At 42.4% G+C, this 22,016-nt stretch overlaps 1 protein-coding gene across 2 annotated transcripts; it reads left to right on the forward strand.

The window, feature by feature from the left end:
* Nucleotides 1–4,510: 4,510 nt before the first annotated feature.
* atp2a1l (ATPase sarcoplasmic/endoplasmic reticulum Ca2+ transporting 1, like) lies at nt 4,511–21,869 on the forward strand. Of its 2 annotated transcripts, XM_088439183.1 has the most exons (23): nt 4,515–5,010; nt 5,482–5,499; nt 6,982–7,064; nt 8,659–8,763; nt 10,320–10,458; nt 12,320–12,400; nt 12,698–12,783; nt 12,856–13,153; nt 14,023–14,189; nt 14,265–14,353; nt 15,290–15,392; nt 15,458–15,589; nt 15,932–16,048; nt 16,115–16,333; nt 16,402–16,513; nt 16,856–17,079; nt 17,155–17,375; nt 18,290–18,492; nt 18,572–18,657; nt 18,730–18,863; nt 18,962–19,079; nt 19,525–19,642; nt 21,238–21,869. In XM_088439183.1, exons 1-23 carry the CDS (start codon nt 4,893–4,895, stop codon nt 21,252–21,254), a joined length of 2,988 nt encoding a protein of 995 aa, XP_088295309.1. In that variant the 5' UTR covers nt 4,515–4,892; the 3' UTR covers nt 21,255–21,869. The 2 variants fall into 2 exon arrangements, with proteins under 2 accessions (XP_088295308.1, XP_088295309.1); XM_088439182.1 differs by having other exon boundaries at nt 4,511–5,010; nt 15,932–16,333.
* The last annotated feature ends 147 nt before the right edge of the window (nt 21,870–22,016 follow it).

Genomic DNA, 22,016 nt, shown 5'->3' on the forward strand with positions numbered 1-22,016 from the left:
TCCTTCTCGTCTTTCTCATACTTTCTTCTGGCCTACCCTTATTTCTTCCTTCATTCCACTTCCTTTTCCCTCTTTTTCTGCCTTTACTTCTCGTTTCTTCGTTTCTCCTTGCTCTGACCCACTCTCATAACCTTTCTTCTTTCCTTAATTTACCTTTCTTCATTCATTCCTTCCTTCCCTTCCTCTGTGGACACATCCGTTTTTCCTTCCTTTACCTCAAACTACTTGTTGGCTTCCTTCCTTGCCAATAATTCTTTCAAATCCTTGTAGATTGGGAGCCTGCCCTCCTTGATGAGAAATATGAACTCTGTGGAACCCACATAGCTCACAATCTTCTGCTCTAGTCCAACTCAAATGTGTAATGGATGCAAGCTGAGGGGATGTAGGTCAATGAGCTCAGGTTCTTCCCCACCAAACCCGTCCGAGCATGCCTTCACGAATCTTGCTTGGTGCACCTGGACCATGAAAAGTGACACTTGCCCGTAGTCTACGTCTTCTCCGTAAATTAGAAATGGTAGCGATAACGTTTGCTACCTCTTAATGTGTCTGAAAGTCCTTCCTTGTCCGTCTCATTTTGCTCGTCAGCAAAGATGCTCTTGCGTAACCCCGTGGTGCGTGCAGCTGCGCCCCCCCCAACCACCCGCACCACTTAACACTTGTTCAGAACCGGCAACGCGGATAGTGTTCACAAATGATGGAAGGGGCCGAGAGGGTTTGGCGCTCTGGGTTAAGGTGGCACACGGTAATCCCTCAGACCTGGCAAGATGTCCTGGCATGTTGCGCCCCCTACGAGTGTCCCAGCTTGCACCGTGTAGCGGCTCCAAGACGCTTGGAGGGTGCGGGGAGTCGGGGAATGGGAGAGGAGGGAAACACTATCCTTCTGGGATATTGAGTTAAATGTCACCGCGCTGCCCTGAGGGAGACACTGACAGGCCGACCCCGATCGCAGCCCCCCCCCCCCCCCCCCCCCCCCAAAATCTCAGAGGTCAGAACGCTTGTACAACAGCTGAAGACCAACCAAGGAAGTTCTAGGCATAAAACACGTGGCCATAAGGCCTCTAATTGTTAACAAATACATCTGAAATGATATAATCCGTCACAAAAAATCTTGATTAGCGGATCTAGCTAGCTTGTTAGCTACAGGATCATTAAAGTATCTACAATAGCTAGTCAGCGTGCTAGCTGCAGGATGATTAAAGTATCGATTGTTGCTAGCTAGCTTTCTACTGAATGATTTAAGTATCTACTGTAGCTAAGTACCTAGCTACAGCTTGAATAAAGTATCAACTTTAGCTAGCTCGCTAGCTTGCTAACTACAGGATGACTAAAGTATCCACTGTAGCTAGCTAGCTAGCTTGCTACATAATGATTGAAATACCTAATCTACCCTTCTACATCCATATATTTTTAAGAGTACCTTTTCAAAGATGGGGTAAAAGTACAAAAATAAATATATTTTAAACTATGATATGAACAGAAAACTATTTTACCACCAGTCCAGTCATTTGAATCATGCATCATCCATCTATGGCGACAATATGCTTAACTGCGTAATGAACATTAAGTGGGCGTTTATTGATGCGGCAACAAATGACGGGGCGACTTCTTTTTAAACATGTTAAAGGCGTGTATAACGTCAATAGCGTACATAGCTTGAATAACATATCAAAATAACCCGGTGTAAAATTCAAGGCTGCGCGGAGAGGCTTTATCAGTCCCAAAAGGCGACATCACCCCTTTGCGCAATAGTTTGTCACTCAACAAGCAATAAAATGTAATATAAAATACTCAAATTTATTTGGGTGTTCAAGAACTAATATATTTTACCTACGCTTATGAATCATATCTGGATATAGGGTCATTTGGTCCTATCAAAGGCAAAATACATTTGCATAATGACTTGTAAATACTATTTTTATTTTAAATAATGACATTAACATCATCAAGCTAACGCCTCTTATGTTGGGTAAAGCTAAGTCAAGGCCACTTCTATTTTGCACATTTTTAAAATTGTCCGATGTAAAATAGTTTGTCACTCAAACCAACTAAAGTCTGTTACGCATATTATCAGAATAAGAAATTAGGGAAACGGCAGCTAGAGTAACACAAAACTTTAATTAGTATAAAAAAATTCTCAATTTAGATTCATTTCAACAGTCTTATTTTCCACTCTTACACATATTAAGAGCAAAAGACATTGAAGACTTTATTTTTTCATAATAAAGCTAAGTTTGTTATTGATAAGCTAGCATGACAGCTAATGAAGCTAGCTGGCACTCAGGCAAGCACTTGGAAATTAGCAACTTTTTCTTACCTGATATTCCAGTTAGAGTAATACAAAAATTTAATTAGTATAAAAAAATGATGCTATTTGGAATTTTTTCAATGATCTTTTTTTCTATGATCAGAAAAAGACTATCAAATTATGTCAACATTTATTGTTTAGCTAATTTTGTTATTGACAAGCTAGCATAGCAGCCGATGAAGCTAGCTTGCACTCAGGCAAACAGTTGGAAATTAACATGTTTTGCTAACCTGTCATTGCAGATTTTTTTCAACAATCTTTATGAAGTAAAATATGTATTTCATGGGTTTTTCTGTACCAAAACTTGCCAAAAACCATACAGCACATGACTAAGTCTCTACACTTGATAGTTGACGACTGGATTTATATGACGGTTTATGACTTGAGAAACAACACAAAGAGAAATTGTTGTTTTTAAAAATATTGTTGACTCCAATTCGAAAACGGCTGCTGACTCAACGGTGGTGGGCGGGCAAAAAAACAAATGTGGCTGGCGCGGCGTGACGCGTGACACCTGATGTCTTATTGACTTGTTGCGCCAGCTTGAAGATCCCTCCCGCCCCCTTCCACGAGCCCCGCCCGCCCGTTTACGACGCTTTAGTGCTGTTTAAACAAATAGTAAATCAACTTTTCATCTGCTTTTCCCTCCACCAGTGTGACCCCCCCACGCCGCACGCTTTATTGGCTAACACCTGCAATCTCCATCCAGCTAGCTCTTTAAGCTAGCTACCTAGCTAAAAAAATAATATAATACTACATTTATCATTACTCATCACAGGAAAGTGTTATTTTTAATATCCAGCTCTGGATGTCGTCGAATTGTGCAGGTGTACCTAATGTTGTGGCCTATTTAGCGCAGCGACTCGGTCGAGTGTCTACTCCTGACAGGGGAAAAAAGGGGAATATAATTTGAGCCCTCCATCTATCAGTCAGTGCGTCTCCTCTGCGGTGAGATTATATGTCGTGCCGGCTTTGCTCTTGACATTCCTGCTCCTATTCCCCCTTCCGCCCGCTTACTTTTTTCTGCTCTTATGCAATGTTCATACATGATAGAGCCCAGACAGAAATGTCACAACGGAATACTAAGTGAAATGTGGATTATCTCTTTGGCGAGTGAGTCCGCTCACTATATGGACAGCATAGTGCGGAGTTTGAAATGTGCAAAGGGGCCTTCAAGTTGGCGCTGAAGATTCGACGAGCGCGCTGTGAGGTCATGCGGGAAATTTCACTTTTAGATGTGCTACCGCTAGGTGGCAGCAGATACAACGAACTTGTGCATACACCTGTTGCCGTTTTCAGAAGTTGTCCATGTTTCAGGTGTGCTGTGCGACATTTGCAGCAAATACTTCCAGTTTTTTGTTTGGTTTTTTTTTTTTTGGGGGGGGGGGGTCGAATAACAAAAAAGTAAATTTGAAGCAAAAAAAAACAAACAAAAAAAGTGAATAAGATTAAAACTGTTTTAAAGAAGTGCTACACTCGGAATTTACCTGCAATGGTTGTTTCAATTTCTGCCTCCATTATGAAAAATATTTAATATGATAATTAAAATCATTTCATTTCTCACTATGTAGCCAGTTTCTGCCACAGATTTTTTTTTTTTACAGCCAGAAGCCCATTTCTGCCAATGTGGGGAAAAACATTGTTTTTTAATTACTTACTAAATATTATTTATTATTATGATTGTTTGTTTAACATATTTAAAAAAAAAATTCCACCAGCACCTTTAAAAAAAAAGTTAAGGAAGTTACCACTTACCACCAAAGAAGAAAAAAAAAATAAATAAAATTAAATAAAAAAAAAAAGAATTTACACGAGGTGGTCACATATTAAGCAAACAGCGATTGCAGCTTTGGGGTGCGAGTTCAGGCCTTAGTTGTAAGAGATTTTTTTTCAATGGAAAAACCTACAGCTCAGAAATCACCGCCGTAGATTAGATTGAATTTTGGAGTTCACGCATCACCTCGTTTAGTTCTTAACATGTCTCCAACTTCCTCAGCAGAAACCAGTTGAGCTGTCACTCAGAGAAGGCCGCCTCCCCACCCGCCCGCCACCCCGGAGGAAAAAAAAAAAAAAACCTCCTGCTGCATGATCCCCCGCGCCGCTCTCTCACCTTCTCTCTTCGTCTTATTCCACTGACCATGCATGTTCCAAAAACAGATCCGGTTTTCATCCCGCGGCGACACCCCGCCCTCCGAGCCTTCGCCACGGCTTGGCCTCCTTTCCCAAAACCCCGAGCCACCTTGTACCCCCTGTTCCTGTCTCACCTCCTCATCGCTCCACCTCACGCCACACCCCTCGCCAACGCGAGCCCACCCAGTCGCCATGTGCGCCCCCCATGTTGGTATGCGAAGGCGTGCGCCGGCAGGGGGGTGTCCACCAATCCCGGGACCCCTTAGGTGGTATAAAACCCTGAGCAAGTATGCGCTTATTCGCTCTTTCTGTCAGACCAGCACTCCTGAATCGGAGGGTGCCGCTTAAGGGCGAGGGTGGTGGATCTAGGGTGCGCACACTTGTAGACCGGTAGCCCCAACAAGAGAGCGCGGACAGGAACCGTGGTACGGCCCCGTCCCATATCTATCCCAACAGGATGGAGAACGCACACACCAAGACCCCGGCAGAATGCCTGGCTTACTTCGGCGTGAACGAGAACTCGGGTCTGACCCCCGACCAGTTCAAGAAGAATCTGGACAAGTACGGCTTCAACGGTAAGACCGCGACCGGCGGAGGGTGGGTGGATCGGATCGGATCGGGGGGGGGGGGGGGGGGGGGGGGGTCTCGGCTTGCGCGGCGACGGCTTTTTTAGCGAGGCCTTGCGACAGCTGCTTGACACGCGGCGAGACATTGAGAAGCAGAGATCTTTGAGGGCTTTGAGGGGCTATTTAAAGATAGCCAAAGAAGATGGCCGGAGAGCGAGAGAGACAGGTGACAGGCTCAAGAAGCTTCCTGGCTGATATATGGGCCGGCGAGCTCGGATAATTTTAGGCAGGGTTCAAAGGGGCGGCCCTTGGATGGCTTAGGGTTAAATGATACGCCACGCGATTGAGCGGCGGCGACTAATTACCGCGCGCCGCTCGCTTTATTCTTCCGAGTCCACAAACCTTTGCGCGCATTAGTCTCATTAAGCTGAATCACTGAACCTTTGTTTTTTCTCCCCTCCTCTTCTTCTTCTCCTCCAGAGCTGCCGGCCGAGGAGGGTAAGTGTTTAAAGCCCACCCTCAAAACACCTCTCAGGTGACATCCGTCTTCACTTGTCCGCCGAGATTCTCCATGATCCAGATCACGGTCAAAGGGTGAATCAAGGCAACTGGACTCTTCTTGTACGGTGAAGATGTTTCACCGTGAATCCGAAAGGCTTTTACAGATCTGAACATCTAGGAGTGGAGTCTTCCCTTTGACCCAAAAGACTCCAGTCCGAAAACCAAACGTTTCACGTTCACAGTTTAGATTCGAAGAAGCCTTTTGAATCAGTGGCCTTCCTCAATTCGTAAACTAGAAGAGCCCACGTTCAAGATTTCAAGATGAAGGTCAAAAGGCTTCTTCGGTTCCTATAGCAAACATGAGATTTTGAACTGAAGAAGCCTTTTGGATCAATAGGATTCCTGAATTCTGAAACCAGAGAACACACACTAAAGATTTCATATTGGAGAATTCAAGGGTTCTTCAGTTCTAAAGCCAGAGACCTCACATGAGATTTGGAACTGAAGAAGCCTTTTGGATCAACAAGGTTCCTGAATTGTAAAACCAGAGACCCCACACTAAAGATTTCATACGGAAGAACAAAAGGATTCTTCAGTTCTAAAACCAAACATTCCACTTGAGATTTGGAACTGAAGAAGCCTTTTGGATCTACGGGATTAACTACGGGATAAAATCAAAGCCTGAAGAAGCCTTTTGAATCATGAGGTTCCTCAATTCCTACACCATAGACCCATGAACTCAAGATTCCGTTCCAAAGGTCAAAAGGCTTCTTCGTCTTACTCCACATGAGATTTTCACCAGAAAGTTTCAGTAAAGTTCCTCAATTCTAAAGCCAGAAACTCTTCAGATTTCAAACTGAAGGAGCCAACTGGGTCAAAATGTTGCTTCAGCTCTAAAACAAGAGTCTACACATGAGAAGGTGAATTGAAGAAGTCTTTTGGGTCAACAGGCTTCTTCAATTCCAAAACCAGAGACTCCATACCTAACATTTTAAACTGAAGACACCTTTTGAGTCCAAGGCATTTTCACGTGAGATTTTGACCTGCAGAAGCCTTTTGGGTCAGTTGGCCTCCTCAATCCTAAAACCACAGACTCCACACTTAAGATTTCAAACCCAAGAAGCCTATCGGGTCCATCGGCTTCTTCAATTTTGACACTTGAGTTTTCGAATCTTCAGCTCTAGAACCAGAGACCCCACATGAAATTTTGAGCTCAAGAATCCCTTTGGCTCAAAATCCTTCCCCAATTCTAAAACCGGAGAGTCCTCAGTTTAAAATGTCATGTGGAGTCTCCGCTTTTAGACCCGAAGAAGCTTTTGGGGTTAAAAAGGGAAACCTCTTCCCGAGAAGAGTCCAGTTAACTCAATTCAATCTTTGCGGGTTCGTCTTCATTTTAGTGACTGACGACACCGTTTTCACTACTCGGGGCTTTTACCGGCAAACGCAAGGATTGATTTGGAATTTGTTTGCGCATCTCAGGCAAGAGCATCTGGGAGCTGATCATCGAGCAGTTTGAGGACTTGCTGGTCCGGATCCTGCTGCTGGCCGCCTGCATCTCTTTTGTAAGTAAACACCGGGGCGCTCGGCCCGACCGCGTCTGTCGTTTTCAATCCGGTTTCTAAAACCCCGCCGGTGTGAGGGACAACAAGTTCTGTCAAGACTTCTTTAACCCCCCCCGCCCGCCCGCCCCCGCCCCCCATCTCCGGTTCATCTTCCAAGACCCCTCGGTGTATTTCGGAAGATGACAACTCGAGACAAATTGCGCGTCGTAGGAGGAGGCGTATTAATTCCGGCAGCCGGCTTTCGCCGCCAGCTGTCACGATGGCCTTAGAAGGCGAATATCGAGGGGCGAAAGGGAGGGTTTGGGGGGGGTCGTGAAAGGGAAACGGAGGCGGGTGCCGGGCCGGGCCGGGCCGGGGTGGGGGGGTTATTTTAAGGGCAGGCCCGAGCTGAGGAGGGAAACCGAATCCTTCGGGAAAGGTCAGGACTCAAGGAAGGAACGGTGGGCTCAAAGTCGCGAGGACGACCACCGCCCAATTAATAACGATGATGTCACCCGATTAGACTCCGCCTCCCTTGCCGTGATAATTGCTCGTTTTTATCGCTCAATTATTTATTACAGTTCAATCGTTTCCTCTATGTAAATCACTCGGACACGAGACTATGGGCGTATATCGGTGCAGTTGAAGTTTGAGTTTACGTTTCTAACCAAGTGTTGGATGTTTTTATCATTATGTTTGTTTCAACGTATTACATTTAAATTCGAACTCGGACTTGGATTTTCTTTCTTTTTACCAAAACGATTTAATGTCCCAATTTCGGGTCACTTCTGGGTATGAAACATACTAAAACCGATTCGGTACGCTAAGCAGTTAAAATGTAATAGTAAAAAAATAATAATAAATTCAAATCTCAGTTTAGAGATTTTTTTGGTTGAATACGAGTTTAATATTAATTGCAAAAAACGAATCATCCTATTCATAAAACCTGTCTTTATTACGTTTAGAAATGTATATTGTTGCATTCAAAATAAAATGCGACAACTTTTCATTAAACCTTCATTAGATTTAATAAAAAAATCTAATTAATAAATGCCTTGTAACTAACTAACAAATTTTCATTGAACTTTTTTCTCTTTATTTAATAAAAAAATCTCTTTATTTAATAAAAACATCAAACAATTTTGTGTATTTTATATATTTATATATTGATATATTTTATATTTATTTTGTATATTTTATATATTATATTTTATATGAAAAGTAACAATTTCTCATTAAATTTTTTTCTTCTTTATTACATTTAACAACAAAAAAAAAAACTAATAATTGATGTCACGTACCTTGTTCCAATCGAAATAAAATGTGACGCATTTTCATTGAAATTTTCCCCATTACATTTAAGGAAAACTTCAATATTTTGTTGCATTCAAAATAAAATATAATGTGAATCAAATAAGTTATAATTAAAAAAATAATAATTTGACCGGAAATGTCTGATATCATAATAATACGAATCGTGCTAATTAAAAAAAAAAAAAAAAAGTTCCCGGGCTAGACTTTGGGCCCCTATAATTGAGAGCCACCCGGGGCCCCCCGGACCCTCATTTTGAGAACCCCCGTTAACTCTGCTCTCCCCCTCCCTTTGTCCTTCAAGGTTCTGGCTTGGTTCGAGGAAGGCGAGGAGACAATCACCGCCTTCGTGGAGCCCTTCGTCATCCTCCTCATCCTCATCGCCAACGCCGTGGTGGGAGTGTGGCAGGTCAGTTATCGGGGGTGCCCGGCACCTCGGCCAATAACGCGCCTATCCCGTTACGGTGATGTCACAAGGCGCGCGGGCTCCGGTTACCCCGGCTGGAACGCGTTCACTTTTTACAGCGGCCAGGCTGAAAATAGCCAGCTGGGGTTGCACCATTTAGCGCAACATGCCGCAACAATGTCACATATGTCACTTTAGATGACAAAAACAGCAAAACAAGAGCAGACGTGGCAAGGGTATTTTAACTTAACTCATTCATTCCCAAAGACGTAATTTGTACGTTGTTTTTTTTCGGTCAAACATTCAATCCCTTGTACTTATTTATTATTTTGGTAATTGTTTTAAGTGTTTGGCTAAAAGTCCCTCTAAAAATGACTAGTACTAAATAAATGAATTACTAAAGTAATTACATTATGGTAACAAACTCATTCAATCCCAAAGACGTCTTTTTACGATTTTTTTTGTTTGTTTGTTAGTCAATCCCATAGACTTTTGTTTTTCTATTTTTTTTTTAACTATTTTGAGGAGGGTCACAAAATGGCTGATAATAGGTAATGGATTACTTTAGGTAATTAAGTACTAAAGTAACCACCTAGTAACCACCTAGTATATAACAAAAACATCATTATTCAATTATTCAATTATTATTACATCAATTATTATCATTCAAAAATGTAGACCAATAATATAACTTTGCAGTGGAGCCCATTCTATTTTGCAGGTGCAATTAACGTTTGCTTCACCCAAAACTTAACATTATTCAAGAATAACTAACTTATTCACTGCCATTGACGGCTATAGATGTCAAAGATCTTTTTTTTTTTTTAATCATTCACTGCCAAAAATTCATTACATCAAGAGACATAATAATACCATTGGTTCTCAAATGGAGGTTTGTGTACCCCTTAGGGGTACATGAAGGCACTTTCAGGGGGTACGTTAGGTTTTAACAGGGTCAGGAAATCTAATCATGTTTTTTTATTGCTCTGACAGAACCAGTGCAGTCTTCTTTTCAAACTGAGAGCAAATTAATTGGAACATGAGAGAACTTATTGCTAAATTCTGTCCTAGTGGCTCCCTCGCAAAACGCCGTGTGCGTTTGTTGTTAAGTCTTCTACCGAGGCGGGATTTAGCTAGAGGGGTAATAGATTGAAGAAAAAAAAAATCACAGGGGTTACATAAGGTGGAGAAGCACTGCTTTAGAGATGTTTTTTCGTTCGCTAAACGTGTTAAGCCCGGCGCGCGTGCGCCAGATGTTGCACGAGCAAGTTTTGGCCCATTCCTATTGTTGCGCTATTCAAACACCTCTGCAGGCACGCCGTTAAGTGCTTGGCAGCGTTGGCGGCCATTTGAACGTCGCCGGGTCTGTGCCAAGGCTTTTTTATGAACCAGACCATTTATCATTCTGCATTGTCAGCCGCCCAACAATGCGGCACGCAACAAAAGCACGCGCATCCGTCAGCTTTGTTTATATTCGACTCGGCCAATCGAACCCCGCCCCCTTGTTTTTGTTTTTTGTTTTTTTTTAACTAAGATTGTTTTTTGTGCGCGGCCGCCAGGAGCGTAACGCCGAGGATGCCATCGAGGCTCTCAAGGAGTACGAGCCCGAGATGGGCAAAGTCTACCGTTCCGACAGAAAGAGCGTGCAGAGGATCAAGGCCAGAGAAATTGTCCCTGGAGACATCGTGGAGGTGTCTGGTAAGATGACATCACTTCCTGTTTGGCGAATGCGGTCTTCCCTCACTATAGTGCTAAAGAGTCCATACATATATATATGTATATATGTGTATATTATATATATGCTGCATACATATGCGTGTATATGTATATACAGTATTAAAAAAAATATATGTATATGTATATATATATATATATATATATATATATATATATATATATATATATATACATATATATATATTTTTTTTTTCACAAAATCAGGCATATGTCTTTGAAAAAATAAATTGAGATATTGTTATATAGTATTCTAATTCTACACTTAATAATCTATAGTATCAACACTAATAATACTAATTCCTTATTTTCATACATTTTGATTAGAATTTGAATTTGAATCGTAGTTTTTGTAGAAATTCCAAAATGGATATCCCGGTCAAATTCAAAATGTAGTCAATAATTCAAAACTAATTTCTGTAATCTACAATTTAGAAGAGCGGAAAAATGGCCCACATTTCAAGATTTGTTTTTTTTTGGACGCTATTGATGTTGTGTATCAAAAGTACTAATGATGTTGGTACTCATAACTTAATAATAATAACAAAAAAAACTTGATTTTGAACAGAAATGGTTTTATAATAAACAACATACCGTAAAGCAAAAATGTATGATTAAAAATGTATTGAACAAAAGAAAGATAAAAAGTTCACAAATTTCACTTATTGCAGCTACATTTCATAAAGTAGATTTTCTTCTTCTTATTTTTGATTATTATTTAGATTTTTTATTAGGCTATCAATATTAGATTTTTCTTCAACTTGTCAAAGCTGAGCCCTTCCACATTTGTATTTCAATCTTCATTTCATGATTTTCTTTTGTGGAATTTACTAGGAATTTATTAGCTTGTGCAAGCGCCCGTAAGGGAGCGTCCATCATGAGCCGCGTGATTGACGACACGTGGTAAGGCGAACGTCTTTTTAAGGCAACGCCAAGCAAACATGCTGAGCGGAGCAAAACAAAATCACAAAGTATAAATACCCCCGGCTCGCACCTGCCACACCTCCTCTCCCCCTCCCTTTTCCATGTACACCTGTTGCCCCTCTGACTGACAACCCCCCCCCCCCCCCCCCCCCCCATTCTGCCCAGGCATCGGCTTACCCCGCGCACCCTTACGAAATCCGCGGATCAAGTATAGAAATGCTGCCAGGGTCTCCCTTACACTCGCTTGAATATTATGGGGTGTGAAAAGAATTAATGCTCTTGCCCAAGGTCATCGGATTTAAGCAGCGGTGCACCTGCACAATGGAAGATAATAAGTACATAGATTCTTAATGCGGTCAAAGGTTTTGAAAGCTTTTTCATTATTTATGCATCTTTACAATTTTTGTACATAAGGTATCCCCCACCTAAAAAAGAAGGAAAAAAAAAAAAAAAAAAAAAATATATATATATATATATATATATATATATATATATATATATATGTGTGTGTGTGTGTGTCTATATGTGTATATATGTAAATGCATTTTGAGTGGTTGAAAGTAAACATATTTTTATATTTGACAATATTATGACCCTTTCAAAGTCAGCCCAAGTTGGGTGATAATAAGGCCAGGTTAGTAAAAAAAAACAAAAAAAAAAACACCAGACACCCAGGGGTTAATGTGTTGGTGTTTCCAAACTTTTGACTAGTACTGTAATAAATAGATATGTAGTGGCTGTGCATACACCTGATTAGATTAATATATCCAGCCGGGTGATATAGATTTTTTTCAGTCCATTAAATGAGTTTAATCAAAAGGGTCTGAAAATATGACAAGTGCTTCACGAAGCTTCGTTTGTGCATCAGTAATATTAAGCATCGATTGTTTGTGATTCCCAGTCGGTGACAAAGTCCCCGCTGACATCAGGCTGGTTTCCATCAAGTCCACCACCCTGCGTGTTGACCAGTCCATCCTCACTGGTAAGCTTCCCACGTAAAGCTTTCGCATATTTCAAATGAAATTTCACAAGGAACCTTGAGAATTTCTGCGAGAAATTCTTCCACATTCTATTCACAGTATTTTATCCAAAGGACATCACAGTCTTGCTAGTGTGATAACTAAGCGGTCGTGCCATGTTGAAATTGCACGCGTTGTCACCATCTGGGTGAAATTTCAGCTCCCCGGTGTCTCCTTTCAATGCTTTCCCTTTGATGTGAAATGACTTTGACGTAAAAAAATACTGCGCAAGGGCTCACAATGTCCGTTTCCCGTGTCAGGCGAGTCCGTCAGTGTGATCAAGCACACCGAGTCCGTCCCCGACCCCCGAGCCGTCAACCAGGACAAGAAGAACATGCTTTTCTCTGTAAGCTTGCTCCCGCCGCCGTCCTTTCCCGCGTCCCTCGTCTAAAGCCCGTCGTCCAACTCTCCGCGGCAGGGCACCAACATCGCCGCCGGCAAGGCCATCGGCGTGGCGGTCGCCACCGGCGTGTCCACCGAGATCGGCAAGATCCGCGACCAGATGGCCGCCACCGAGCAGGAGAAGACCCCCCTGCAGGCCAAGCTGGACGAGTTCGGCGAGCAGCTGTCCAAGGTCATCTCTCTGATCTGCGTGGCCGTCTGGGCCATCAACATCGGCCACTTCAACGACCCCGTCCACGGAGGTTCTTGGATCCGCGGCGCCGTCTACTACTTCAAGATCGCCGTGGCCTTGGCTGTGGCCGCCATCCCCGAAGGTGAGACGGACCTCGGAAAAAAGATGGCGGGTTTCAGACCAACAGGAATCACTTGAAACTAGGCTTGCAACTCACCATTATTTCAATAATCAATTATTTTGTCAATTGACCAATGAATCAGTTTATACTGTTGCATTTGATTGCAAGTAACAGCAATAATATCCATGGGTCATTTTGACCCGGGGTGTATTTAGTCATCCAAACATGTCCAAAATGCGTATAATCCAAATCCAGTATTTTTGTTTTCACCTCTGATTTATATGATTTCTCAAAAACAGCAATGATGTCTCCGGGTCGATATGACCCGGAGGCATGTGCGTTCATCTAAAAGTGTCGAGAAACTTAAATGGTTTGGTATCAATGGTTTGTGATTATAGGGATAATGTAGTCATACAATTGTTGTTTTATGATAATCATTACTTTTTTTATTGCCTGCTTTATTATTTGCTCGATGATGGAATGTAGTCTGCTCGGGGAAGTGATCAGAATAAGAATTTCATTGTGTAGTATCACTATGCAGATAAGACGCTTGAAGGATTTAACTCATTCACTACCAATGACGACTATAGACGTAAAAGATCCGTTTTTACTCGGTTGGCAGTGAATGAGTTTATTATTCAACTTGAATAAGTAATTTAATTTTACCTAAGAATATTTAACTCACTCACTGCCAATGACGTCTATACACGTCAACTAGCTGTTTTGACTATGCTGGCACAAATGAGCTATTTCATTTAAGTATACTTCCAACAGGTCTCTGAATTTATTTTTGCCGCCTTTTGCCGTCAATGGCGGGGAATGAGTTCAACGCAATGTGCGAATGTCAAAACGCTCCAAAACGGTAAAGCGGGTTGTCCGACGTGGCTCAGGTCTGCCCGCTGTCATCACCACCTGCCTGGCCCTGGGAACCCGTCGTATGGCCAAGAAGAACGCCATCGTCAGAAGCCTGCCCTCCGTGGAGACCCTGGGCTGCACCTCCGTCATCTGCTCCGACAAAACCGGCACCCTCACCACCAACCAGATGTGTGTGACCAAGGTGAGTGCCCCGCGAGACGCTAGCCGCGACGCGCTAGCCGCGCTAGGCCGCGCCTGACCGTTTCCCGCTCCGCAGATGTTCATTGTCAAGAACGTTGAGGGCAGCCACGTTGACCTTGACGCCTTCGATATCTCCGGATCCAAGTACACGCCTGAGGGCGAGGTGTAAGTTTTTCCAGTCCTTTTATCTCATTGGTTCTCAAAGTGGGGTCTGCGGACCTCCGGGGGTCCGTGGCCTGACTGCAGGGGGGTCCGTGAAAAAAAATGGGTTATTAATAAGAGTATTTGTTTGCGGTTATATCAAGTAATTTTATGTTAGATTGTGAAAATATTCACGACTTCAATAAAGCAATCAATTCAACCGGTTTAACTCATTCAATGCCAGGGATGTATTTTCACGTTTTTTTAAGAGTCCAGACATTCAATCCTGGATATGTAAGTGTCGATTTCATACTTAACTGTCTGGAAATTGTTGTCCTTAAAGTACTTAAGTAAGTTTTGTCCGGATTCCTAAAAAACGTGAAAATACGTCACTGGCATTCAATGAGTTTATATATTTTTAAAAAAGAAATAATTTTTAAATTTAAGTTTTGTGTCTACAATTGCTTGCTAACAAAGAGATGAAACCAGACAAAATGGCATTTTTATTTTAGTTTGTATATGCTGTTTTTGACTAAATAATGTGAAATTAAATTGGTTTGTTATGAAGAGGCGTGCAATTTGCGATTTTATTTTCTGAACTTTTCTGAACGGTATAAATAATAAACTTGTTGTCAAATTGAATCCTTTGGTGAATAAAAGGGGCCATTATTAAATTTTAAATTTAATAACGCTCATAAATTTGACATTATAAGTAGCATTGTAAATGTAACTTAGTCCTTTCACTAAAGAGAAAGCATTGAAAGAAGGCGAGGGAGCTGAAATTTCACCTCGGCGGTGACAACATGTCAAAGTTCAAAATGGCACGAACACTTTGTTATCACGCGACCAGGATGTGCCATGTGGCTAAAATCTTGCGAGAATGACGCGGAAGAAAATGGTGAAAATACTGCACGACGGTTAAGTTGTCAGGACCTCGGCCTTCACGATGTCCTTGTGCAGTTCCCAGGCCGGTGCAAAGACCAACTGCAGCGCCTACGACGGTCTGGTTGAGCTGGCCACCATCTGCGCCCTGTGCAACGACTCTTCTCTGGACTACAACGAGGTACGGGGAAATTTACCACGTGATGCGGAACCGTCGGGGTGCATCACTGGCTTCTGTCCCCCCAGTCCAAGAAGATCTATGAGAAGGTCGGTGAGGCCACCGAGACCGCCCTGTGCTGCCTGGTGGAAAAGATGAACGTCTTCAACTCCAACGTGAAGAACCTGTCCAAGATTGAGAGGGCCAACGCCTGCTGCTCTGTAAGATTTTTAGGAATTTTTCCCCGTTTTTCTTCATTTCGGTTTCTAAAATTTCGAACAAACCGCAAAAATAGTACTTATATTTGTACAATCAAATTAATATGAAAAACAATGAAAAATTAAAACCCCAACTAAATTAAAAAATCCACGTCGGATCAGAAAATTGTTTCCTTCTCTAAATCGCAGTTTGTCTTTTGTCGCTTTTTGGAGTCGGACTCGGACAAGACTTTTATTCTTTTGAAATCTTTTTTTCGAAATCAATACTTTCGAACCGAATGATTTTCAGCTCATCCAACAGATACAAAAAGAGCTCAAGAATTTTTTATTTTTTGGCGTTTGCAGGTCGTCAAGCAGCTGATGAAGAAGAACTTCACCCTGGAGTTCTCCCGCGACAGGAAGTCCATGTCTGTGTACTGCACCCCCACCAAGGGCGACGGCGGCGCCAAGATGTTCGTCAAGGTGGGTTGCACCCCCCTCGCCCCCCCCTCGGCCTCAAAAACCAAGCCGCCTCCCCTTCCTCCGCAGGGCGCCCCCGAGGGCGTGATCGACAGGTGCATGTACGTGCGCGTGGGCACCACCCGCGTTCCCCTGACCAACGCCATCAGGGAGAAGATCATGACGGTGATCCGGGACTGGGGTACCGGCCGCGACACCCTGCGTTGCCTGGCCCTGGCCACCTGCGACAACCCCCTCAAGCCCGAGGAGATGAACTTGGAGGACTCCACCAAGTTTGCCGATTACGAGGTGAGAGCCCGTCGGGCGCGAGGGCGGCGTCCCGGGGTCGGCCGAGGATGACCCCGCCCCCTCCGCAGACCGACCTGACCTTCGTCGGCTGCGTGGGAATGCTGGATCCCCCTCGCAAGGAGGTGACGGGCTCCATCGAGCTGTGCAGGGCCGCCGGAATCCGGGTCATCATGATCACTGGTTCGTATGCGCTAACGGCCTCATTAAAAAGCATCAAAAGTCATTGGAACGGATTTGGAAAAAAAAAAAAAGAAAAATTAAATTGAATTAACTCATTTAATACCAACGACGGATTTTGACGTTTTTAAGAGTCTAGACATTTAATTCCAGGAACATATTGGAAAAAAATAAATAAATAATTGAATTAACTCATTCAATACCAACGACGGATTTTGACGTTTTTAAGAGTCTAGACATTTAATCCCAGGAAGATATTGGAAAAAAAAAAATCAAAATTAATTAATAAAAGCGTTAGCCGCAGAAGGTGTTTTTGCGCCCGTGACGATCAGGTATTCCGTCCAGGTGACAACAAGGGAACCGCCATCGCCATCTGCCGTCGCATCGGCATCTTCGGCGAGGACGAGGACGTGGAAAGCAAGGCCTACACCGGTCGCGAGTTTGACGACCTGCCCGCCCACGAGCAGGCCGAGGCCGTCCGCAGAGCTTGCTGCTTCGCCCGCGTGGAGCCGTCCCACAAGTCCAAGATCGTCGAGTTCCTGCAGGGTTACGACGACATCACCGCCATGGTAGGAAGCCCACCGAACGATCTCGAAGAACCTCGCCGAGGAGGAAAGAAAACGCGAGCTGCGGTTTTGCCGTAGACCGGCGACGGCGTGAACGACGCCCCCGCCCTGAAGAAGGCGGAGATCGGAATCGCCATGGGCTCTGGCACTGCCGTTGCCAAGTCCGCTTCGGAGATGGTCCTGGCTGACGACAACTTCTCTTCCATCGTGGCTGCCGTTGAGGAGGGCAGAGCCATCTACAACAACATGAAGCAGTTCATCCGCTACCTCATCTCCTCCAACGTGGGCGAGGTGGTCTGGTAAGATTCGAGAGTTTTATCGTCACGTGCATAGGAACGCTTCGCAATGAAATTCTTATTCTCACTTTCCCCAGCAGACTTACATTCCACACAATAATAAAGTAGGCGATAAAAACATCATATTACCCTTTATGTACAAAAATTGTCAAAACGCTAAAATAATATAATATTTATAATATATATTAATAATATAAGTCACTACGCTGTATATTTATATATTTACGAAATTGAAATAAGATTATTTATTATGTCATAATTATCATAAGTATTATGACTTTTGGAGACATTTGTATTATGGGAGTCCAGGCTAAGCCAATCACTGAAGTCAATGAAAGGCTTGCAAATGTCATAGGTTGGACGCTAGTACCTCCCGGTGGTTTTGGAGTGTCAACGCAGATATTTCTATTGTGCCATGTTCGTGAGTTGCCGTTGAAAGGATTATTGCAAAAATTGAGGAAAATTATGATAAAACATTGGGTTTTCAATATGTCCGAAATTGACAATGTTTCCAATTTTGAATGGCAGTAAATGAGCCCGACATGGGCTAAATTTGATTATAGGGTGTACCTCTCAACCTCCCGTTTGCAAGCATTTGGAAGAAATGGCAGCACGGCATATTCAAAGTCGTCATCTTTGACAATCTATGCGGTATTTTAGCCTCCTAGTGTTTTTTCTATGCTTTTCCTTTGATATCACCAATCAAAAACATCAAAATGCCAAAAACAAAGCCATCAAAATGGCTCAAAATTTCCCCCAGGGGTTCAAATGAAAATGCCGACTTTCATCGAAATGCCAAATACCGGTGACGAGAATTGGCATTAGAGCGCCTCGTTGTCACGGCGTTGAGAAATCCCAACGGGGACATGGTGGCAAGTAATCCAGTCTTGTAATTTTTTTGTTTTTTTTCTTGTCAGTATCTTCCTGACGGCCGCCCTGGGTCTGCCCGAGGCTCTGATCCCCGTGCAGCTTCTGTGGGTCAACCTGGTGACTGACGGTCTTCCCGCCACCGCCCTGGGCTTCAACCCCCCCGATCTGGACATCATGGGCAAGCCCCCACGTTCCCCCAAGGAGCCCCTCATCTCCGGCTGGCTCTTCTTCAGATACATGGCCATCGGTGGTACGTACCGGCTTTTCCTAGATTGATTTTTTGATATTGTTTTTTTTCCTGCTCCACCCACACTTGAGCCTTTGTGCAGGATACGTGGGCGCTGCTACCGTGGGCGGCGCCGCCTGGTGGTTCCTGTACGACACCACCGGTCCTGGAGTCACCTACCACCAATTGGTAGGTGTTTGTTGATCATGTGACCCGCGGAGAACCACATAGGACCCTAAATTCTACCCCCCCGCCTTCTAGTCGCACTTCATGCAGTGCCACGACGAGAACGAGGACTTCACCGGCGTTGAGTGTGAAATCTTTGAAGCTTCTCCTCCCATGACCATGGCTCTGTCCGTCCTGGTCACCATCGAGATGTGCAACGCTCTCAACAGGTGCGTACACGCACAAAAATCACATTAGAATCAATTTCGTAAATAGATGTACCACTGTAGATTAATTTCTTGTCTTTTTTTTTTTCCTTCTTCTCCAGCTTGTCTGAGAACCAGTCCCTGATCCGCATGCCCCCATGGAGCAACTTCTGGCTTCTGGCCGCCATGACCCTCTCCATGTCCCTGCACTTCATGATCATCTATGTTGACCCTCTGCCCGTAAGTCCTTCGACGCAGCTGGCTTGTCTGCGAAAAATTTTCACCGACACAAAGTATCACTACTACTACTACCTGCATCAGAAGTACTTTTTGAGTCCGTTCAACTCTTGAGCAGTCGTCGATACCAAGTACCGATACTGCTAGTACTTTTGACACAGAAAATTTCACAGAAATGTAAATCATGTAAATCATAAGTACTATGTATTAGAAGTAATAGTAGTATTGCGACTTGGTATCGGTGATTATTCAAGAGTAGTCAAAAATCCCAAGTAATTGCCTGTTAATTGTCAATAATTGTTTTCAACGAATCGACAAATCGGCCATTTTAATTCATCGCTTTATGTTCCACTCAATTAGCTCTTAATTTGAAAAGGATTACCGATTAATCGTCGATTAATCGGTGCCCCCTCAGCTGCACCACTGACTCTTAAACCCCTCCTCCCAGATGATCTTCAAGTTGACCCATCTGACTGTCGACCAATGGATTATGGTCCTCAAACTTTCCTTCCCGGTCATCTTGATTGACGAGGTGTTGAAGTTTGTCGCCCGTAACTACGTTGAGTGTAAGTATTTGCGCAACCCCTCTCTTTTCAACGTAACACATTTGATAACCTGATTTCTTCACCATAACTTAATTTTTTTTTTTTTTTAAACATCAATAACAAATTGTGACGCCATCCTCCAGGTTGACTCATCTCATTTCCTTCATTATCACATTAACCCTTTCTGTTGATTTCCAGGCTAATTCAGTCCACCATCACCGTTAGCCTGTAACTAAAGTAAGGTACTATAAAATCTGCTAAATACTTCCAGTATTTGTTGTTTTAACGCATGTCAGTGTTTCGTCTCAAATGTCCTCATGCACATCCCCATCGGGCATGTGCATAGTGTGCCGACTGTACTTTTTTTTTTTTTTTTTACTATCTATTTTGCGCCATGTGTTTTTGTGCATTAGAGATGTCACATGACATCAGTGAGTGGTTCAGTTTTCTGCAAATAGTATTAGAGCTCATTTATGTCCGCATTAGGAGTTTAGTGGCAACGCTCGCTCTGTAGTCTTCTTCTAAACAGTGGTGCCTTGACTTGTGAGTTTGATCTGTTCCAGGAGTATGCTTGTAACTCAAAATGCAGCGGGAGGAAATCGCAACTAAGCTAAAAAATTATGTTGCAGGGACTAAATAATCAATGCTAGTTTCATTAGCCTGTCTACAGAACTTTACATTAAGTGTTAGCATTAAGCTAGCAAAATTGGTTTTACTTTTAGAGGTTTTTTTTAACTGGGAGAGAAAACTCTTGTTTTTGGGGGGAGGGTTGTTCCTTAGTTGCTTGTTGTGTAGTTTGGTGCCACAGTCCATGTAAATATTTTCTCACAACTCAAAACAAAGAAAACCATAGTCAGGTTTTTCTTAAATTGGGGCTCCTCTGGAATTATTTGTATATTTTTTTAATGTATATTTCTAGATTAGAACTAGAATAGTGGCTTTAGTTGCTATTTTTTGTAATTAACTTAAAATGTAGAGCAAAATCACCGCAACTAAGTTGCAAAATTATTTTGTGAAGGATAGTCAATAGATGCTAGTTTTGTTCGCCTGTCTATGGAGTTTTAATTGCATTAGCATTAAGCTAGCACATTTTTAGGTTTGGTTTTATGTTTGCTTTTTTTCAACTGCAACTTTCTCTTTTCTTTTGCAATTTTTTGTAAAAAAAAAAAAAAAAAAAAAAAAAATATATATATATATATATATATATATATATATATATATATATATATATATATATATATATATATATATATATATATATATATAGTTTCTAGACTAGAATTAGAATAGTGGCTCTAGTATCTGTCTTTTGTATTTATGGCAATACTTAGCATTAGAAAAAGCTTTGTTTGACTTAGACATTTTCTGTCTAAAGTCGCTTGCTTTTATAAGCGTTGATGATGTGAAAGAAAAAAAAAAAGAAATTCACATCGATCCAATCATAAAATGCATTGGAGGAAGCTTTTTTTGCCCTCTGCTGTTATTCCGTGAAGCTTTGGGAAACCTTTGCCCCCCAAAAAAACTTTGCAAAGCTACTTTAAGTCCTCGTCCTTTTTTTCCCCTTTCTGTCCTGCAATTCCTTTCGCTTTTTTTGACTGATTATTTTCTCTTGACAGGTACAGAAGCTAAATAGAGACGTAGAAGAAGGAGATCTTAAAAAAGGGTTGGATTCAAATAGTTGGAGACGAGCCAGAGAGAGAAAGGAGCATCACAACCATAAGACCCAACTGAACCAACCAACAGAGGAGAGAAGATAAAATACAGGGAAATGTGCAAAAAAATCAACAAAATGTGTCAAAAATCTCTATAAAAATAGCCTCTATATAAAAGAGATTGAAATTTAAAAAAAAGGGAGATGTCCCTTCAAATTCACTATCAAAGTATTTAAGATTTTCTTCTAAGAAATGATGTTATTAAAAGTGACTTTTTTGTTAAACTTGGATATTCTCAGCTGTTGTGTTTTTGTGTCCTCTGTCCATTTTCCTATGATAGATTTTTTTTTCAGCTCATGACTTTTACTCTTGTAGTCTTTAGCGCCCCTGCGTGCTGTAGGGTTGCATAAATGACTTCACCAAGGGCAGGAAAGCCAACATCCATCCATCCATCCAGCGGCCGGGGCTTCTTCTCCATAGGCTAGCTGCAGTCAGTGCTCTCTTGACACATGATGGGCATGTCCACGCAGTCTCAACACTTTTGGTCTTATATATTGTTTACGCGATGAGATGAAATAAAATGATGATGACAAACTCGTGTACCTGTTTTGCTGAGCATATTTGATTTGTAATGATTTTTGTTTTGTATTTACTCAAGGGTTTTACATCAAGACTTAAGAAGGGAGTCAAAAAGATTTGATTCATGAAGGATTACTCTTTATGTCCGTTTTTATTTCATTTTT

Source organism: Hippichthys cyanospilos, chromosome 17 (genome assembly GCF_059441005.1).
Source record: "Hippichthys cyanospilos isolate Australia breed blue-spotted pipefish chromosome 17, RoL_Hcya_1.0, whole genome shotgun sequence".
NCBI classification, from domain to species: Eukaryota; Metazoa; Chordata; class Actinopteri; order Syngnathiformes; family Syngnathidae; genus Hippichthys; species Hippichthys cyanospilos.